Source organism: Malania oleifera, chromosome 5, assembly GCF_029873635.1.
Source record: "Malania oleifera isolate guangnan ecotype guangnan chromosome 5, ASM2987363v1, whole genome shotgun sequence".
Classification (NCBI taxonomy): Eukaryota; Viridiplantae; Streptophyta; class Magnoliopsida; order Santalales; family Ximeniaceae; genus Malania; species Malania oleifera.
In genome coordinates this window covers 5253821-5270180 of record NC_080421.1, presented here as the reverse complement: position 1 = coordinate 5270180, position 16360 = coordinate 5253821, and the positions used below count along the sequence as shown (strand labels likewise).

Here is a 16360-nt window from a genome sequence, read left to right as displayed (position 1 = left end):
GAGGATTGGTTGGCTTTTCTTTCAATAATTATTTCCATATGAGTATCATCATTAATCACATGTATATTAGGGCGACTGTATTATTAGTATGCCTATTATTACTAATATTATTATTGCTATAATTATATACATACATAGGTATATTTTTTTTTAAAATGTGTGTTAACATTGTGTCCCTAGTACGCGGTGTTATTAGTATTATCATTTTCGTGCAAGTACATATATAGGTAAGTAAATGGTGTTATTACTATTAGTGTCATATATAGGTAAGTAAATGGTGTTATTACTATTAGTGTATGTACATATATTTGAATTACATGTTATTTATTATTGTTATACATATGTACACATATGCCAGGATAGTGTTATTATAACCATATATTATTATTATTAGCTTATAATTATTATGCCATAATTATTTACCTAGTGTCATTGTGATATTATTGTATGCTATTGTTATATTATATCATTGTACTATTGATATGATAATATTAGAATAGGGTTATGATTATAGTAACTTGTTTTTATAATTGTTTTTATTGTTGTTACTTCCTATTATTACTAATATTAAATATTCTTAGTATTTTTATTTCTTAGGTATATTTATATTTTATATCTTATGTAAGATATTAATATTTATTTTAAATTATTACTTATTTTCATGTATGTACATCCCTATGATTTTAATGCAGGGATATGAGCCTTCGGGCTTCACGTACCTTTAGTTCTGAGAGAATATATATAGTATATATATTTTTGTATGATTCACTTATTTATTTATTCATTTATACCACATGTATATTTGTAAATCCACTAATAGAGGGGTAATTTGAGAGACTTATTAGATTAACTTAGGAATAATTCTGAATTAATTAGGTACCGTTCTTAAGAATGGGTGCGTAGGGGGTGCTCATACCTTCCCCTCGCGTAACCGAACTCCCGACCCAAGCTCTGGTAATGTAGACCCATTCTACTCCTAACGAGGTAATAATTATGTGTTCTAACCACACTAAAGGTTAGTGGTGACTCTAATACTCCAAGTACACCATTTTTCCTGAAAATATTAAAATGATTTTAATATCGCCGCCCGGGGCACACGCGCTCTGGGACGTCGCAACAACTGCAATCCCCCTTTATAAGTCACCTAACATTTCGATTAACCCTTCCGAACGTGTATCACCACCTACTATATTTGCCCCCTCATCTTCATCGTCATCATCATCGCTCTGAAGTGCGTAATCTTCACCGTGGAACACCCATCTTGTGTACCTTTTCTCCATTCCAAAGTCTAATAAATGTAAATGGACCAGATCAATGTGTTTGAATGTTATGTTTTGACATTTCTTGCAAGGACACCTTATTCTACTAGCACCGTGAGCACGAGGGCACGCGAACTCTATGAAGTAATGTACCCTTTTCACGTATTCTGGCAAAAACCTACCTCGAGTGTTCATCCAACTCTTATCCATGTTCATTAATTCCTTATAACATGTTCAAGTAAATGGTGTTGATTACATTGTCAGAATGTTTATGACGCATGCATTGTGAATCCTATAATCAACCACCTTCCGTCTAAAGGGTACAGATCCTATCCCATTCAGGAATATTGCAATTATATTGCGATGAATCGCTTAAATTCCTTCGTCATAGTCATTATAAATTTCAAAAGCATCTCCCCATGGCTCTCCAAGTACACGAGATGGGGGAAGTGCACATCACCTGCTAGTTTTCCATCACTAACAAATTGTCACCATACCCCACTATGCACCCAAAGAACACAAGTAGAGACGCGATCGAAATATATAATGACAATGACGAAAGCGTGAACGATGAAAAGAATGTAAATACAACTTCCTAAACTGTCCACAATGGACAATTCAATAATAGTTGAAATACAAACATCACTAATCGTAAATGAAACAAATAATCAACATATTCAATTGATTATTAGTCTACATAATATGACTAATAATCAATTGAATTTTAACAATTGATTTGTCCCACATGTACGATGAGGCATGAATATATAGTAACCATTCTTGAACGGGTCTAAACTTCGATGCACACATGAAATGACAATAATTAATTTTGCATAAGGAGCCCGTGATAAGTAGGCAAGACATAAGCCTTATGGCATTAAGGTGTAAACCTTTTGAGAGTTTCAATTTTTAGATAAAAATACATAAATAAATTACATATACTTTAAAAATATGGAAAAAAAACTACATAATTATAAATGTAATGTAAAAATAAAGTTATGTACTCCCCTAATCTCCCCCATAGTTGCTCTTGGGTTTTTGCATCTTACCTCCCCATTTTTCAAACACTTCTAGCTCCAAACTATTAATATTCTGGGCATGTACCAGAGTTCGATCAGCATGATTTGAAGTTTGGAGTACTGGACTCTGAACATGAAGTCTAACATCATCCTTAGTAATACTATTTCTTTTGCACAAAGTGTTTTTTTGTGGGAGAGAGGCAGATTGTGTATAATATTTTTAGTAGACATTGAAGTGGTAGGATGTTCGTCGTACAAAGAAAAATGGCATTGTGTTCAAATTAGATTTTCTGATTTTGAGAAGGCAAGTGATTGAGCTAGTTGGGGGTTCTTGGATAGAGTGCCTTTGAGGAAAGGGTCAGGTGTTATGTGGAGGAATTGGATAAGGGGTTGTTTATCTAATGGCTTAATGCTTATTTTTTGTGATTATTAATGAGTACAATAGTGGTTATAGATCTTCCACTAAACAAAAAAAAAAAAATTTGACATGGTTTCAAATTAAAAAAATAAAAAAATTGCACAACCTTATAAAATGTATTAGATAACAACAAAACTGATTGTTCCAATTCAAATCAATGATGGAAAGTTTAATTGAAATGCAAGTTAAGAGATAGGAAATATGTATACATACACACATACATATCATAAAAATTTCATAGACTGATTATTGGAATTTTCACCAGTCACCATATTGTTCTGCTGTTGAAAATAAGTTGCAATTGATCATGTGTGTGTAATTTCAAGAGGCAGCACCAAATGACATAGAAACAGTTAATCATGATTTACACACACACACACACATTAAACTTAATTTCAAGATCAATATTATTTAAGTTTACCACAGGATGTATATTTTTGATGGAGCTCTTTTTAGGGGCTAACAAAAATGAAGAGAGCAATAAAAATTAAATTTACACACACACACACACACACACACACACACATTAAACTTAATTTCAAGATCAATATTATTCAGTGATGATAAATCCTGCAGAAATAATAAATATAATTTTTTTTTTTAAAGTCCCATTTGGCTCTTCCAAACTCCATTTATTACATGCACACAAGTTTGCATTCCACAAACATCATTTGCTCATAATTTGATATGTGAGGTCTGAGGGAGCTTAATCTTACAGTGGGGCAGCTGGAGGTTGGAAGTGTGGAATCAAGTCGTCTATGGAGCTAGGGATGACTGATGCCTATGGTTAGATATTTTCATACACGAGATGGGGGAAATGCACATCACTTGCTAGTTTTCCATCACTAACAAATTGTCACCACACCCCACTATGCACCCAGAGAACACAAGTAGAGACGCGATCGAAATATATAATGACAATGATGAAAGCGTGAACGATGATAAGAATGTAAATACAACTTCCTAAACTGTCCACAATGGATAATTTAATAATGGTTGAAATACAAACATCACTAACCGTAAATGAAACAAATAATCAACATGTTCAATTGATTATTAGTCTACATAATATGACTAACAATCAATTGAATTTTAACAATTGATTTGTCCCACATGTACGATGAGGCATGAATATATAGTAACCATTCTTGAACGGGTCTAAGCTTCGATGCACACATGAAATGGCAATAATTAATTTTGCATAAGGAGCCCGTGATAAGTAGGCAAGACATAAGCCTTATGGCATTAAGGTGAAAACCTTTTGAGAGTTTCAATTTTTAGCTAAAAATACATAAATAAATTACATGTACTTTAAAAATATGGAAAAAACTACATAATTATAAATGTAATGTAAAAATAAAGTTATCTACTCCCCCAATCTCCCCCATAGTTGCTCCTAGGTTTTTGTATCTTACCTCCCCATTTTTCAAACACTTCTAGCTCCAAACTATTAATATTCTGGGCATGTACCAGAGTTCGATCAGCACGATTTGAAAATTCTACCAACCCAAAGCCTTTTGCGATCATGGTAGCCCGCTTGGCTAGAACACATTTAGTGGTCCAACACCATTGGGTAGAACATAATGTTCATCATTGACAACCATTTGATAGAAGGTTTAACTTGGATTTCAAAGGTCATCAAGAATGTATGTTGTCTTTATGTTTCCGCCAATCGTAATATCATCAAACTAACGATCCTAATGAGTGTTGAGTTTCATCCTATTGTAGTTGATTTTGGTGGGAGCTCTTTTAATGTACTTTCAAGGAGTTCTAATGCTTCGAGATATTTGAAACTTGACAGTGGGGGGAGGGATAGGGAATTATTTATGGCAAGTGGGATTGCAAAAATTAGGATGCTTTCGATAATCTTTTTACTTTTGGCAGTTAAGAAGGATGCTTTTCGAACTGCCTGCCTAATACCCTATTATTAGTGACGGGTCTCCTAATCCGTCACTAATACTCTGAACTATTTTTTTTTAATTTTTTTAAAATAAAAAACTATTAGTGATGATTTCAAAACTGTCACTAATACCGTATTATTAGTGACGGGTCTCCCAATCCGTCACTAATACCCTTAACTGATTTTTTTTAATATTTTTTAAATAAAAAACTATTAGTGACTGTTTCAAAATCGTTACTAATACCACATTATTAGTGACGGTTCTCCCAAACCGTCACTAATACTCTTAACTAATTTTTTTTAAATATTTTTTAAATAAAAAACTACTAGTGATGGTTTCAAAACTGTTACTAATACCCTATTATTAGCGACAGATCTCCCAATCCGTCACTAATAACCTTAACTAAATTTTTTACATATATTCATAAATATTAGTAATGACGGTTTGTTAGTTGTTACTAATAAATGACTTTTAGTGACAAATTTGTTGAAAATAGTAACCTTGACTAAATCTGGAGATGGCGGCAGCCCACCGCTATTGACATTGGAGATTGGCAGGCAAACCTACTCCACCTACCAGCCCACCTCTGTTGAAGATTTGCTCCCACATTTGTTGATTATTTTGGTTTTTTATCTGCTATAAATAGGTGTGTGTATGTGTTGTGATAATGTGGTGTGTTGAGAGTGTAAAGCCAGTGAGTGAGCGAGAGATTTTGTTTTTGAGTTCCTCTGTATTATTTTTTAGATTGAAATATATTTGTGTGCAATTTATCCTCACTGAGTTTCAGTCACAACCAGTGACTGAGTGTTCCTCTCCACCCATCAGTGGTATCAGAGTGTCCAGGAATGCTAAAATCCACCTGCAAACAAAGAAAAAATCTGATTTTCTCCCAGTTTTGAAGTAACTCAAAATTCCAAATTAAGCCTACCATTATGAAATTCGATTCGAGACGATTCCAAAGGTGAAAATCACATCTCAAACGGGCACCGGGGAACTCTTCATGCGCTCACACGCGCCACCCACGAAGACAGCGCTCTTACCACGCACCGCATGCACCGACAAGAATCCGAAGGACGGCGACAACTGCCCACGCGTCGCATGCGTCTTCTTCGCCCGATTGGCGAGATCCGACTTGGACAGCGACCCGTGTCCCTACCTGCTTCCAACCCGTGCCCAGCAGCCGACACATGGCACGGGTAGAGCACGCCACGTGCCCTAACGGGAACATTAACGCCGTTAAACAGCCGTTAAGTTAAACAGGTTAGTTTAAAAATTCACCAGAAATTCCTATAGCCGGTTCAGTGTTTTTTAGACCGTTCTTTGCAACCCAAAACCGGTTCCTAAGGTTTTTTGATCTTATGAACACATTGGTGGCATCAGATTTATCAAAATCAGTCCCATTTGCTTTGTTTTTATATATTAAATTCGATGGCTAATGGTACTACCCAATCGGTCATTCCAAAATTGACCTGGGAGAATTATGACAGCTGGTCGATTCAAATGAGAGGCCTTTTAGGTGCTCAGGATGTCATGGACATCGTTGAAGATGGGTACAGAGAAAGCCCATCAAAAAAAGCCGAAGCAACTATGCCCGATGCTCAAAGAACAATCTTGTGAGCCGATCGAAAGAAAGATTGTAAGGTGAAATCCATAATCTACCAAGGCCTTGATGAGGCCATGTTCAAAATCATTGCTTCTGCCAAGACATCCAAAGAAGTTTGGGACTTTCTCCATCGAACACACAAAGGTGTAGATAAAGTGAAAAAGATTCGTCTACTGAATCTATTGCTGACTGCTATACAAGAGTAATGGTAGCATCAAATCAATTGAGAAGAAATGGAGAGACTCTCAATGACGAGAGAATTTGTGAGAAAATTTTGCGATCTTTAGATCTAAAATATGATTATATAGCTGTGACCCTAGAAGAAACAAAAGACTTGGAAACAATGTCTGTTGAAGAACTTGTGGGCTCACTCCAAGCCCATGAGCAGAAACTCAACAGAAGGAGTGATGATAAAGCACTGGAGCAAGCCCTCCAAACAAAGTTGTCTCTCACTACAAATAGATACGACAAAGGGGGGACCTCACAGCAAGGAAGAGGACGAGGCCGAGGATCTCGTGGAAAAAATTCTGGAAACTTTGACTCCAGAGGAGGTAGTAGAGGTGGAAAAGGTCTCACTAGAGGAGGACGAAATCAACAGAACTATGTCCCACGAGGCAGAGGACAAGGAAGAAGAGGAGGATACAATAATCGCTCGAATGTAGACAAAAGAAACATTCAATGCTATAATTGTCACAAGTATGGACACTATAGCAATGAGTGTTGGGGGTGACAACAAGAAAAGGTTAGCGAGGAGGCCAACTTTACTGAAATTGAATATGCAGATGGAGAATCGTTGATGCTGATGGCACACAATTCAACTCCCCAGGACCTAAGCATTTGGTACCTTGATTCTAGAGCCAACAACCATACGACTGGCAGAAAGAACTTATTCTTTGAACTTGATGAGAAAGTTCAGGGGGAGATCTCTTTCAGCGATAATTATAAAATCCCAGTCCGAGGGAGAGGAGATGTTTTGATCAAACAAAATTCTGGAGATCATGCTTACATCTCCAACATCTATTACGTGCCAGATATGAAGACTAACATACTTAGTCTCGGACAGCTCGTGGAGAGAGGCTACCGAATCAGCCTTAGTGATAAGAAAATGGTGATAATAGATGCTCGGGGAAAACTTGTTACTCGAGTTCAAATGGCAAAGAATCGAATGTTTCCGCTTGCCATCCAACATGATACGCCAAGGTGTTTGAGCGCTATCATCAAAGACAAAGACTTGCTATGGCATCTAAGGTATGGACATCTAAACTTTGAAAGTTTGAAACAATTGGAAAGCAAGAAGATGGTGAAAGGCTTACCCAATATCCATAATCCAAATGTGATATGTGAAAGCTGTATTTTGAGCAAGCAACACAGAAACAGCTTTGGAAAGCAAGCCGACTGGAGATCAACCATGCCGCTCCAGCTAATACACACGGACGTGTGTGGTCCACTAAGACCATTTTTGAATGGACAGAATCGATATTTCCTAACCTTCATCGATGATTACAACAGGAAGACCTGGGTCTACTTCCTGAAAAGGAAGTCAGAGGTGTTTGACAAGTTTAAAGAGTTCAAAGCTCTTGTGGAGAAATAGAGTGGCTACCGCATCAAGTCACTCCGATCAGACTAAGGAGGAGAGTACAAAGATGAAGCTTTCCTAGAATTCCTTAGACAACAAGGAATTCAGAAACAGTTCACACCATCATACACTCCCCAGTTGAATGGTGTAGCTGAAAGGAATAACCGCATACTCCTTAACATGGCTAGAAGCATGTTAAAGGATAAGAATGTGCCCAAGAGTTTTTGGGCAGAAGCAGTGTTATGTGCAGTCTATCTGTTCAATAAGTGTCCTACAAAGAGTCTTGATACAAAGACACCATATGAAGCCTGGAGTACTCACAAACCCAGTGTGAGTCATCTTAGGGTGTTTGGCTCCATAGCTTACGCCAAGATCCCAGAAGCAAGAAGGACAAAGCTGGATGATAAAGGAGAGAAATGTATCCTTGTTGGATACGGTGACAGCACCATGGGATATCGACTCTACAATCCCATTAACAAGAAAGTCTTTCACAGTCAGGATGTCATCTTTGAAGAAAATGAATCCTAAAAATGGGACCAAGCTGAATGTTCCAAAGATGCAGAATTGACACTTGAAGGAGAAGAACCTTCACAGACAAGAGAAGTGGCTATCGAGCCACAAGTTCCCGAGTTGCAGACACCTCCACATGGTTCATCACAGATGAATGAAGCTCTATCACCAATAGAGTATGAAATCTCAGACATGAGACCTAGAAGAGTTTGAAATCTAGCTGACTTGAAACTACAAAACCAATAGAAGAGTATGTTATTCTTTACTGTCTATTGTTAACCAGCGACCCGGTTAGCTTTGAGGAAGCTAACGAAGAAGACAAATGGTTAAAAGCGATGGATGAGGAGATTCAATCTATCGAGAAGAACAAAACTTGGGAGTTGACAAATCTTCCGAAGGGCCGCAAAACCATTAGTATGAAATGGGTCTACAAGACCAAGAAGAATGCTCAAGGAGAAGTTCAGAGATACAAAGCAAGACTTGTTGCCAAAGGCTACAAGCAAAAAGAATGGATTGATTATGGAGAAATTTTTGCCCCAGTTGCCAGGCTTGAAACCATCAGATTACTAATTTCACTTTCAGCACAAAATGGATGGAAGATTTACCAGCTGGACGTGAAATCAACATTTCTGAACAATTTTCTTGAAGAAGAGATCTATATCGACCAACCACCTGGATATGTGAAGAAGGACAAAGAAGATAGAGTGTACAAGTTGAAGAAAGCACTCTATGGCTTGAAGCAAGCACCTCGTGCGTGGAACATAAGGATTGATGACTACTTCCAAAAGAATGGATTTGAGAAGTGTCCCTACGAGCATGCGCTATACATAAAGATGGAGACAGATGGAAGCACGCTGATAGCGTGTCTATATGTTAATGATCTGATCTTCACCGGCAACAATCCAGAGATGTTTGCCGCTTTCAAGAGGAGCATGGTCAAAGAATTCGAAATGACGGATATTGGCCAGATGGCTCATTTCCTTGGCATAGAAGTCGTGCAAAGCGAGAAAGGAATCTTCATCTCCCAGATACACTATGCAAAAGAAGTACTGAAGAAATTTGGGATGGAAAAATGCAATCCTGTGACAACTCCGGTTGAAACTGGATTGGAGTTGAGAAAGAATGAGTAAGGAGATGTTGACCCCACATATTTCAAGAGTCTGGTTGGAAGCTTGAGGTATTTGACGTGCACCAGACCAGATATACTCTATGGAGTTGGACTTGTTGGCAGGTACATGGAAACTCCTGACCAGCCCCACCTGAATGCAACGAAAAGGATACTCCGATATGTCAAGGGTACCATCACCGATGGTATGTTTTATTCATCAAGAGGTGATTGCAAACTTATCGGCTATTCAGACAGCGATTGGGGAAGAGATCTTGATGAAAGAAAAAGCACGACGGGATTCACATTTTTCATGGGAGATACAGTGTTTACATGGTCTTCAAAGAAGCAACCCATCTCAATGTTGTCATCATGTAAAGTTGAGTATGTTGCTGCCAACTCAGTTGTTTGTCATGGTATATAGATTAGGAATGCACTGTAGTATCTGGGATTTCTTCAAGATAACCCCACAGAAGTCTACATCGACAACTGATCAGCAATTGCACTTGCGAAAAATCTAGTTTAGCATAAAAGAAGCAAACATATTGATACTCGGTATCATTTTATCAGAGAGCATGTCAAGAATAAAGAAGTGGAGTTGATATTTGGCAGAACATATGATCAGATTGCTGACATTTTCACAAAACCACTCAGGCATGATATTTTTTCAAAACTGAAGACAATGCTCGGAATGACAAAACTAGGAGAGTCAAGTTTAAGGGGGGATGTTGAAAATAGTTACCTTGACTGAATCTGGAGATGGCCAACAGCCCACCGCTGTTGACATTGGAGATTGGCAGGCAAACCTACTCCACCTACCAGCCCACCTCCGTTGAAGATTTGCTCCCACATTTTTTGATTATTTTGGTTTTGTATCTACTATAAATAGGTGTGTGTATGTGTTGTGATCATGTGGTGTGTTGAGAGTGTAAAACTAGTGAGTGAGCGAGAGATTTTGTTTTTGAGTTCCTCTGTATTATTTTTTAGATTGAAATATAATTGTGTGCAATTTATCCTCACCGAGTTTCAGTCACAAACAGTGACTGAGTGTTCCTCTCCACCCATCAGAATTTAATCCGTCACTAAAACCCTAGAATTGTCGCTAATATTTTTCCCAAAAAAAATTTCGCGTGAAAATTATTTACCACGCTATTTTTAGTGACAAAAGTATTACTGACAACTGCTAAACCGTCACTAATGCTTTGACTATTAGTGACGGTTCATAAAAAATGTCACTCATACCAACTTTTAGTGTTCATAAAAACTGTCACTAATGCCAACATTTAGTGACGGTTTTAAAACCATCACTAATACTTTCGTCACTAAAAACCAGTATTTTTGTAGTGAACATTTGATCCCAATTCTGGCAAAAGCAAACCGAGACTATCAGTTTCTTGGCCTAGGATTAGTCTAGAGACTAATCAACAAGTAGTAATTAGGTGAACTAACCCATCTAGGTGAATAACATGTTAGTGCTAACTCCGTCGAACTATATTATTATTGGTTTTGAGGGGGTTTATCTAATAAGATCCCTTCTTTTAGAGGTCTTATTAGATATTTCTAAATCACACCTTATCTTATATTTTATTTTAAAATTTAATATTTATTTAGTGTTTTAAAAGAGTTCATTAAAGGTCATTATATTTAATTCAGGAATAACTCATAGTTAACTAGGTATCGTTCGTAAAACGAGTGTATAGGGGGTGCTAGTACCTTCCCCTCGCATAACTGAACTTTCGATCCCAACTCAGGTAAAAGCAGACTGAGACTACTGGTTCATTGGCCTAGACTTAGTCTAGAGATCAATCAACAAGTAGTAATTATGTAAACTAACCGTACCTAAGTAAATAACAGGTTAATGACGGTGACTCCATCGAACTATATTGTTATGATCCCTTACAATTCTGAACCCTTCTTCAGAACGTTGTGATGAAGTTAGCTTATTAGTCTTGAGCATTAGTCTTATCACTAAATTCAAGTTGTGAAGTTTGAGATGAATAATTTTACACACAAACAGTCCTTTCTTTTAAGCTCACTATAGAGTATCAAGTGGCCTTATTCAACCGTGCTAAATTAGTTTATAAATAATTATAATTCAATTATTGTAAATAAGCTCAAATTAAGCATATAATCGAGCCACTCATGAGTTGAAATGAGCTGAGCCTATTCATGTTCAAGTTTAGTTTGTTTACTAAACAAAGTACTGCAAAATTGAATTTAAAAATCATTCGTTAATATAATAATTAAGCCTGAGCTATCTCTTATCTCTTATTGAGCTCACCAGCAACTCATTTCATTTGCAGTCCTAGACCCTTGATATGATGATAAAATTAACACACCCAAGCTACCCCCAAACACAGTAAAGCAGTTGGGTTGCTTAAAATATGGCATAAATATGGGATAGGATGAGTGAAGTTCCCTTTGACCTAGCTAGCTATTTTTTGACAAGCCCATTCTTTTTCTCATTCCTCTTTTTTTTTTTCCATAAAAGTTCCATGTGAGTGGAGAATTAAATACTCTTATTTCAAATGGAACAAAGAAAAAAAATAGTGTTTAACGTGAATTTGTTATGTCACCAGCATATATGGTGACATACTCATTACTAAAATATAAGAAAGTTTATTTAAATTGTTTCCGCAACTTGTGCGCAGTTAAAGAAAGATTTCATTCCCTTGAGCTTTTCTTCAATTCTAGTAAATTAACTGAGCCTCTATATATATATATTAATCGAATGTCCAAATAAGAACAAGCTTGCCCGTATTGGTGAATAGGGTGCATTTTGCAGAAGAGTTGATTAGGTGCTTAATCAAAATGGAAGGACAAGTGGTCATAGTCTGCTTGTGGGTCTTAGTCTTGATGGTTACCATCAACCCTACGCCAACCAGATGTGCATATTATTCAGATGTCGTTCCACTTGAACCCCTTAAACCAAACATGGTTCAGTTCAGCTTCTACGTCCGAGAGACTTTTACCGGCACAAAGCCCACTGCAGTTGTGGTAGCTCACCCTTCCTTCAAGAAAACATCCAACAACACACTGTCGTTCGGCACCCTAGTCGTCGTCGATGATCCCATTACAGAAACTCCCAGTCAGACTGCGAGCGTCATCGGGAGCGTGCGCGGCTACTACGCCTCTACTGCCAGCAATAATAATCCGTTGTCGCTTTTAATGACCCTTGCTATCTCTTTTAACACTGGTCCTTATAACGGGAGCTCCTTCACTGTACTTTCGGGCAGTTCTCCGTTGAATAGTACCCGTATAATGAGTGTGGTGGGAGGGACAGGGCAGTTGTTTATGGCGGGTGGGAAAGTGGAAGTCTCAACGGTTACCCGGAATCTCACTACTTTTGATGCAGTTCTTCAGCTTAAAGCTACTGTGATTTACTATGAAAAACCTTCTCCTTCAACTAGTTAGGGTTTTAATGGGAAGTATCGCTAAATATGATGGATGTAATAAGAGAGCATGTAACCGACATGCTCTCGGGTAATGAGTTCATGCTTACTTTTGGCTTATAATATATGGATATCAAGTTTTAGTTTTATTACCATTAATATGCTTAATTGGCTGCATTAATTTATCAATAGATCTCCACACTACTTAATTGTGGTAATGAAACAAAGCTTTTAAAAAGCTCTGCTCCAGCAAAAATTACCCTGTTCCTGTTTATTCCTCGTTTGGGCTTCCATCAGTATTGATTTCTTGATGAGCTCTGCTTTGTGGTAAAGTTGCTGGTAGCAGGCTCTCAGCAGCCCTCCGCATCTCTCTTTGCACAAATCTCTCTGTATATTCCTCTTGTTCTAATACAATCCTTTCTCTACTTTTCAATAATAATAATAATAATAATAATAATAATAATATATTAATGTAATTATCTAATATGTTAATTTGCATTTGACTTGCTTGTAAAATTTTTTGAAGAAAATTAGGATAAAAATAAAATTTACAAAAATTATGTTTACATACACAAAAAATTGCAAAAGTGAATGAAATTATTTTTAAAATATAAAAATAAAAATTTAAATTATTAAAAAATATAGAAATATGTATATCGTATTATATATTCGTTTAATTACATACATTAAAAATTATAAAAGTAATTGGAATTCTTTTTAAAATATAGAAATATGCACATCATGCATGTACGTATACCAATTAACTTTTAACAAGACATGCAATGTGCATTCATATTCTACTTTTAAAATATAAAAGTAAAATAAAATAAAATAAAATATATTGTGCTTTGTTGATTCAAGTTCATCTTACAAGTTGAAAGTGTACGGGTTATAAATACTTATACTTTAATTCCTCTATGATTTTAATGGCATTTGTAACAAAAATTAATTAAAGTTTTTGAATTTGTACTCCATTTTTTAAACATAAGAACAAATCCATTATTTTATATTTTAAAATTTGGATATAAAGTATTTGATAAGAACTTAGCTTAGAATGTTATTTATTTAGTGGATAGTTATTATTAATATTCAACATGTAGAAGAATTGTGTTGATGCATAATATAGTCTTCACGTATATAATGAATTTTTTAACAAATATGCATGATTTATGAGAATAATAAGAAGATGAGAAAGCTAGGCATGGAATGGAGAAAAAAAAGCCCAAAATGGGATGGAGGGAGGGTTAATTGAAGAAAAAGCTTATGGATATGCCTATAAAACATTATTGTTTCGTTTAGGGAGGCAAGATGAGAGAAATTTTGGGGGCAGTTGAACTCAAAAGTGTCATACGCAAAAGTCTGAGGAGAGCAAAAGCAGAAGACTAATGATATTAGGTTAATAGGTTAGAATGCACATCCATCACTATTAAGGCACTTACGTCATTTAGAAAGAATTCTAAATTTATTATGTGATATGGTGACAGGCAAAGTGAAATTCCCTTTAGACCTAACTAGCTATATTTGAACAAGACCATTATTTTTTACTAATAAAAATATTATGTAAGTTCTACTCTATATATTTTACTCACAAGCATGGTAACATACACTCTCAATGGACTTTTCATCTATTATAATAAATTAATTGAGATTGGAGAGGAAATTAAGGAACTCTATATGTATATGAATTAAGCCTTAAATTAAGACCAAGCTAGCTAGTTAGTACTAGTGATTATGGAAGCAAATCTGCATTTTATAGAAGAGTAGGTTTAGTATTTAATTGAAATGGAAGGAAAGATGGTTATAGCCTTCTTGTGGATCTTAGTTCTCATAGGCCTCATCAATCTTACATTGATCATCTATGCATATTATTATTATTCAGAGAGATTCCAGTAAAGCCCTTAACGCAAAGATGGTTCACATCTATACATCTACATTTAAGAGAATTTTACCAACCCAAAGCCTTTTGCGATCATGGTAACCCGCTTGGCTAGAACACATTTAGTGGTCCAACACCATTGAGCAGAATATAATGTTCATCATTGACAACCACTTGATAGAAGGTCTAACTTGGACTTCAAAGGTCACCAAGAATGTATGTTGTCTCTATGTTTCCTCCAATCGTAATACCATCAAACTAACGATGCTAATGAGTGTTGAGTTTCATCCTATTGCAGTTGATTTTGGTGGGAGCTCTTTTAATGTACTTTCAAGGAGTTCTGGTGCTTCGAGATATTTGAAACTTGACAGTGGTGGGAAGGATAGAGAATTATTTATGGCAAGTGGGATTGCAAAAATTAGGATGCTTTTGATAATCTTTTTACTTTTGGCAGTTAAGAAGGACGCTTTTCGAACTGCCTATTCATTTATTTAATTTTAAAATTAATTTTATTTTAGAAATATCTAGAAATATTTTAAAGACTCTTTCTAATCAAATTTGATAAATTTATTAACTATATGTGTTTTATTTTTTGTATGTATGTATTCCAATAATTAAAGAAAAGGTAAAGAGATATTTTAGACCTCACCTATATTAGTTCTGAGGAGGTTTATCTAATAAGAGCCCCTCTTTTGGAGATCTTATTAGATATTCCTAAATCGCTTCTTATTTTATATTTTATTTTAAAATTTTAAAATTTAATTATTTTTTTAAGGAAGTTAATAATTAAAAACTATTAGATTCAATTTAGGGATAAATCATGGTTAATTAGGTACCGTTTATAGAACGAGCATGTAGGGGGTGCTAGTACCTTCCCCTCGCATAACTGAACTTCCGACCCCAACTCTGGTTGAAGCATACCGAGACTACTAGTTCCTTGGCCCATGATTAGTCTAGAGACCAATCAATAAGTAGCAATTAGGTGAACTAACCCACTTAGGTAAATAATAGGTTAGTGATAACTCCGTCGAACTATATTATTATTAGTTCTGAGGGGGTTTATCTAATAAGTTCCCCTCTTTTAGAGGTCTTATTAGATATTTTCAAGTCGAACCTTATTTTATATTTTATTTTAAAATTTTAATTTTTTTTTTAAAAAAGCGTTAATTAAAATCAATAGATTCAATTTAGGAATAATTGATAGTTAATTAGGTATTGTTCGTAGAACGAGTGTGTAAGGGGTTCTATTACATTCCCCTCGCATGACTGAACTTCCAATTCCAACTCTCGTAAAAGCAGACCGATACTACTGGTTCCTTAGTCTATGATTAATCTAGAAACCAATCAACAAGTAGTAATTATGTGAATTAACCGCACCTAGGTCAATAACAGGTTAGTGATGACTCCGTCTAACTATATTGTTATTATCCCTCACCATTCTAGACCCTTCTCCCGGACGTTATGATGAAGTTAGTCTATTAGTCTTATCACTAAATTCAAGTTGTGAAGTTTGAGTTAAATAATTTTACATACAAATAGTCCCTAAATTTAAGCTAGAGTGTCAAGCCCTATTCAACCGTACTAAATTAGTTTATAAATAATTATAATTCAAGTATATTAAATAAGGTCAAACCACACCTATAATCGAGCCGCTAATGAGTTGAAATGAGTTGAAATGAGCCAAGCCCTATTCAACCGTAC

General features: G+C 35.8%; 1 protein-coding gene across 1 annotated transcript; it reads left to right on the top strand.

The window, feature by feature from the left end:
* The first annotated feature begins 12202 nt into the window (after positions 1 to 12202).
* Positions 12203 to 15154, top strand: LOC131155119 (dirigent protein 15-like). Its single transcript, XM_058108047.1, has 2 exons — positions 12203 to 12800; positions 14958 to 15154. The coding sequence occupies exons 1-2, from the start codon at positions 12203 to 12205 to the stop codon at positions 15152 to 15154; spliced, it is 795 nt and encodes a 264-aa protein (XP_057964030.1).
* The last annotated feature ends 1206 nt before the right edge of the window (positions 15155 to 16360 follow it).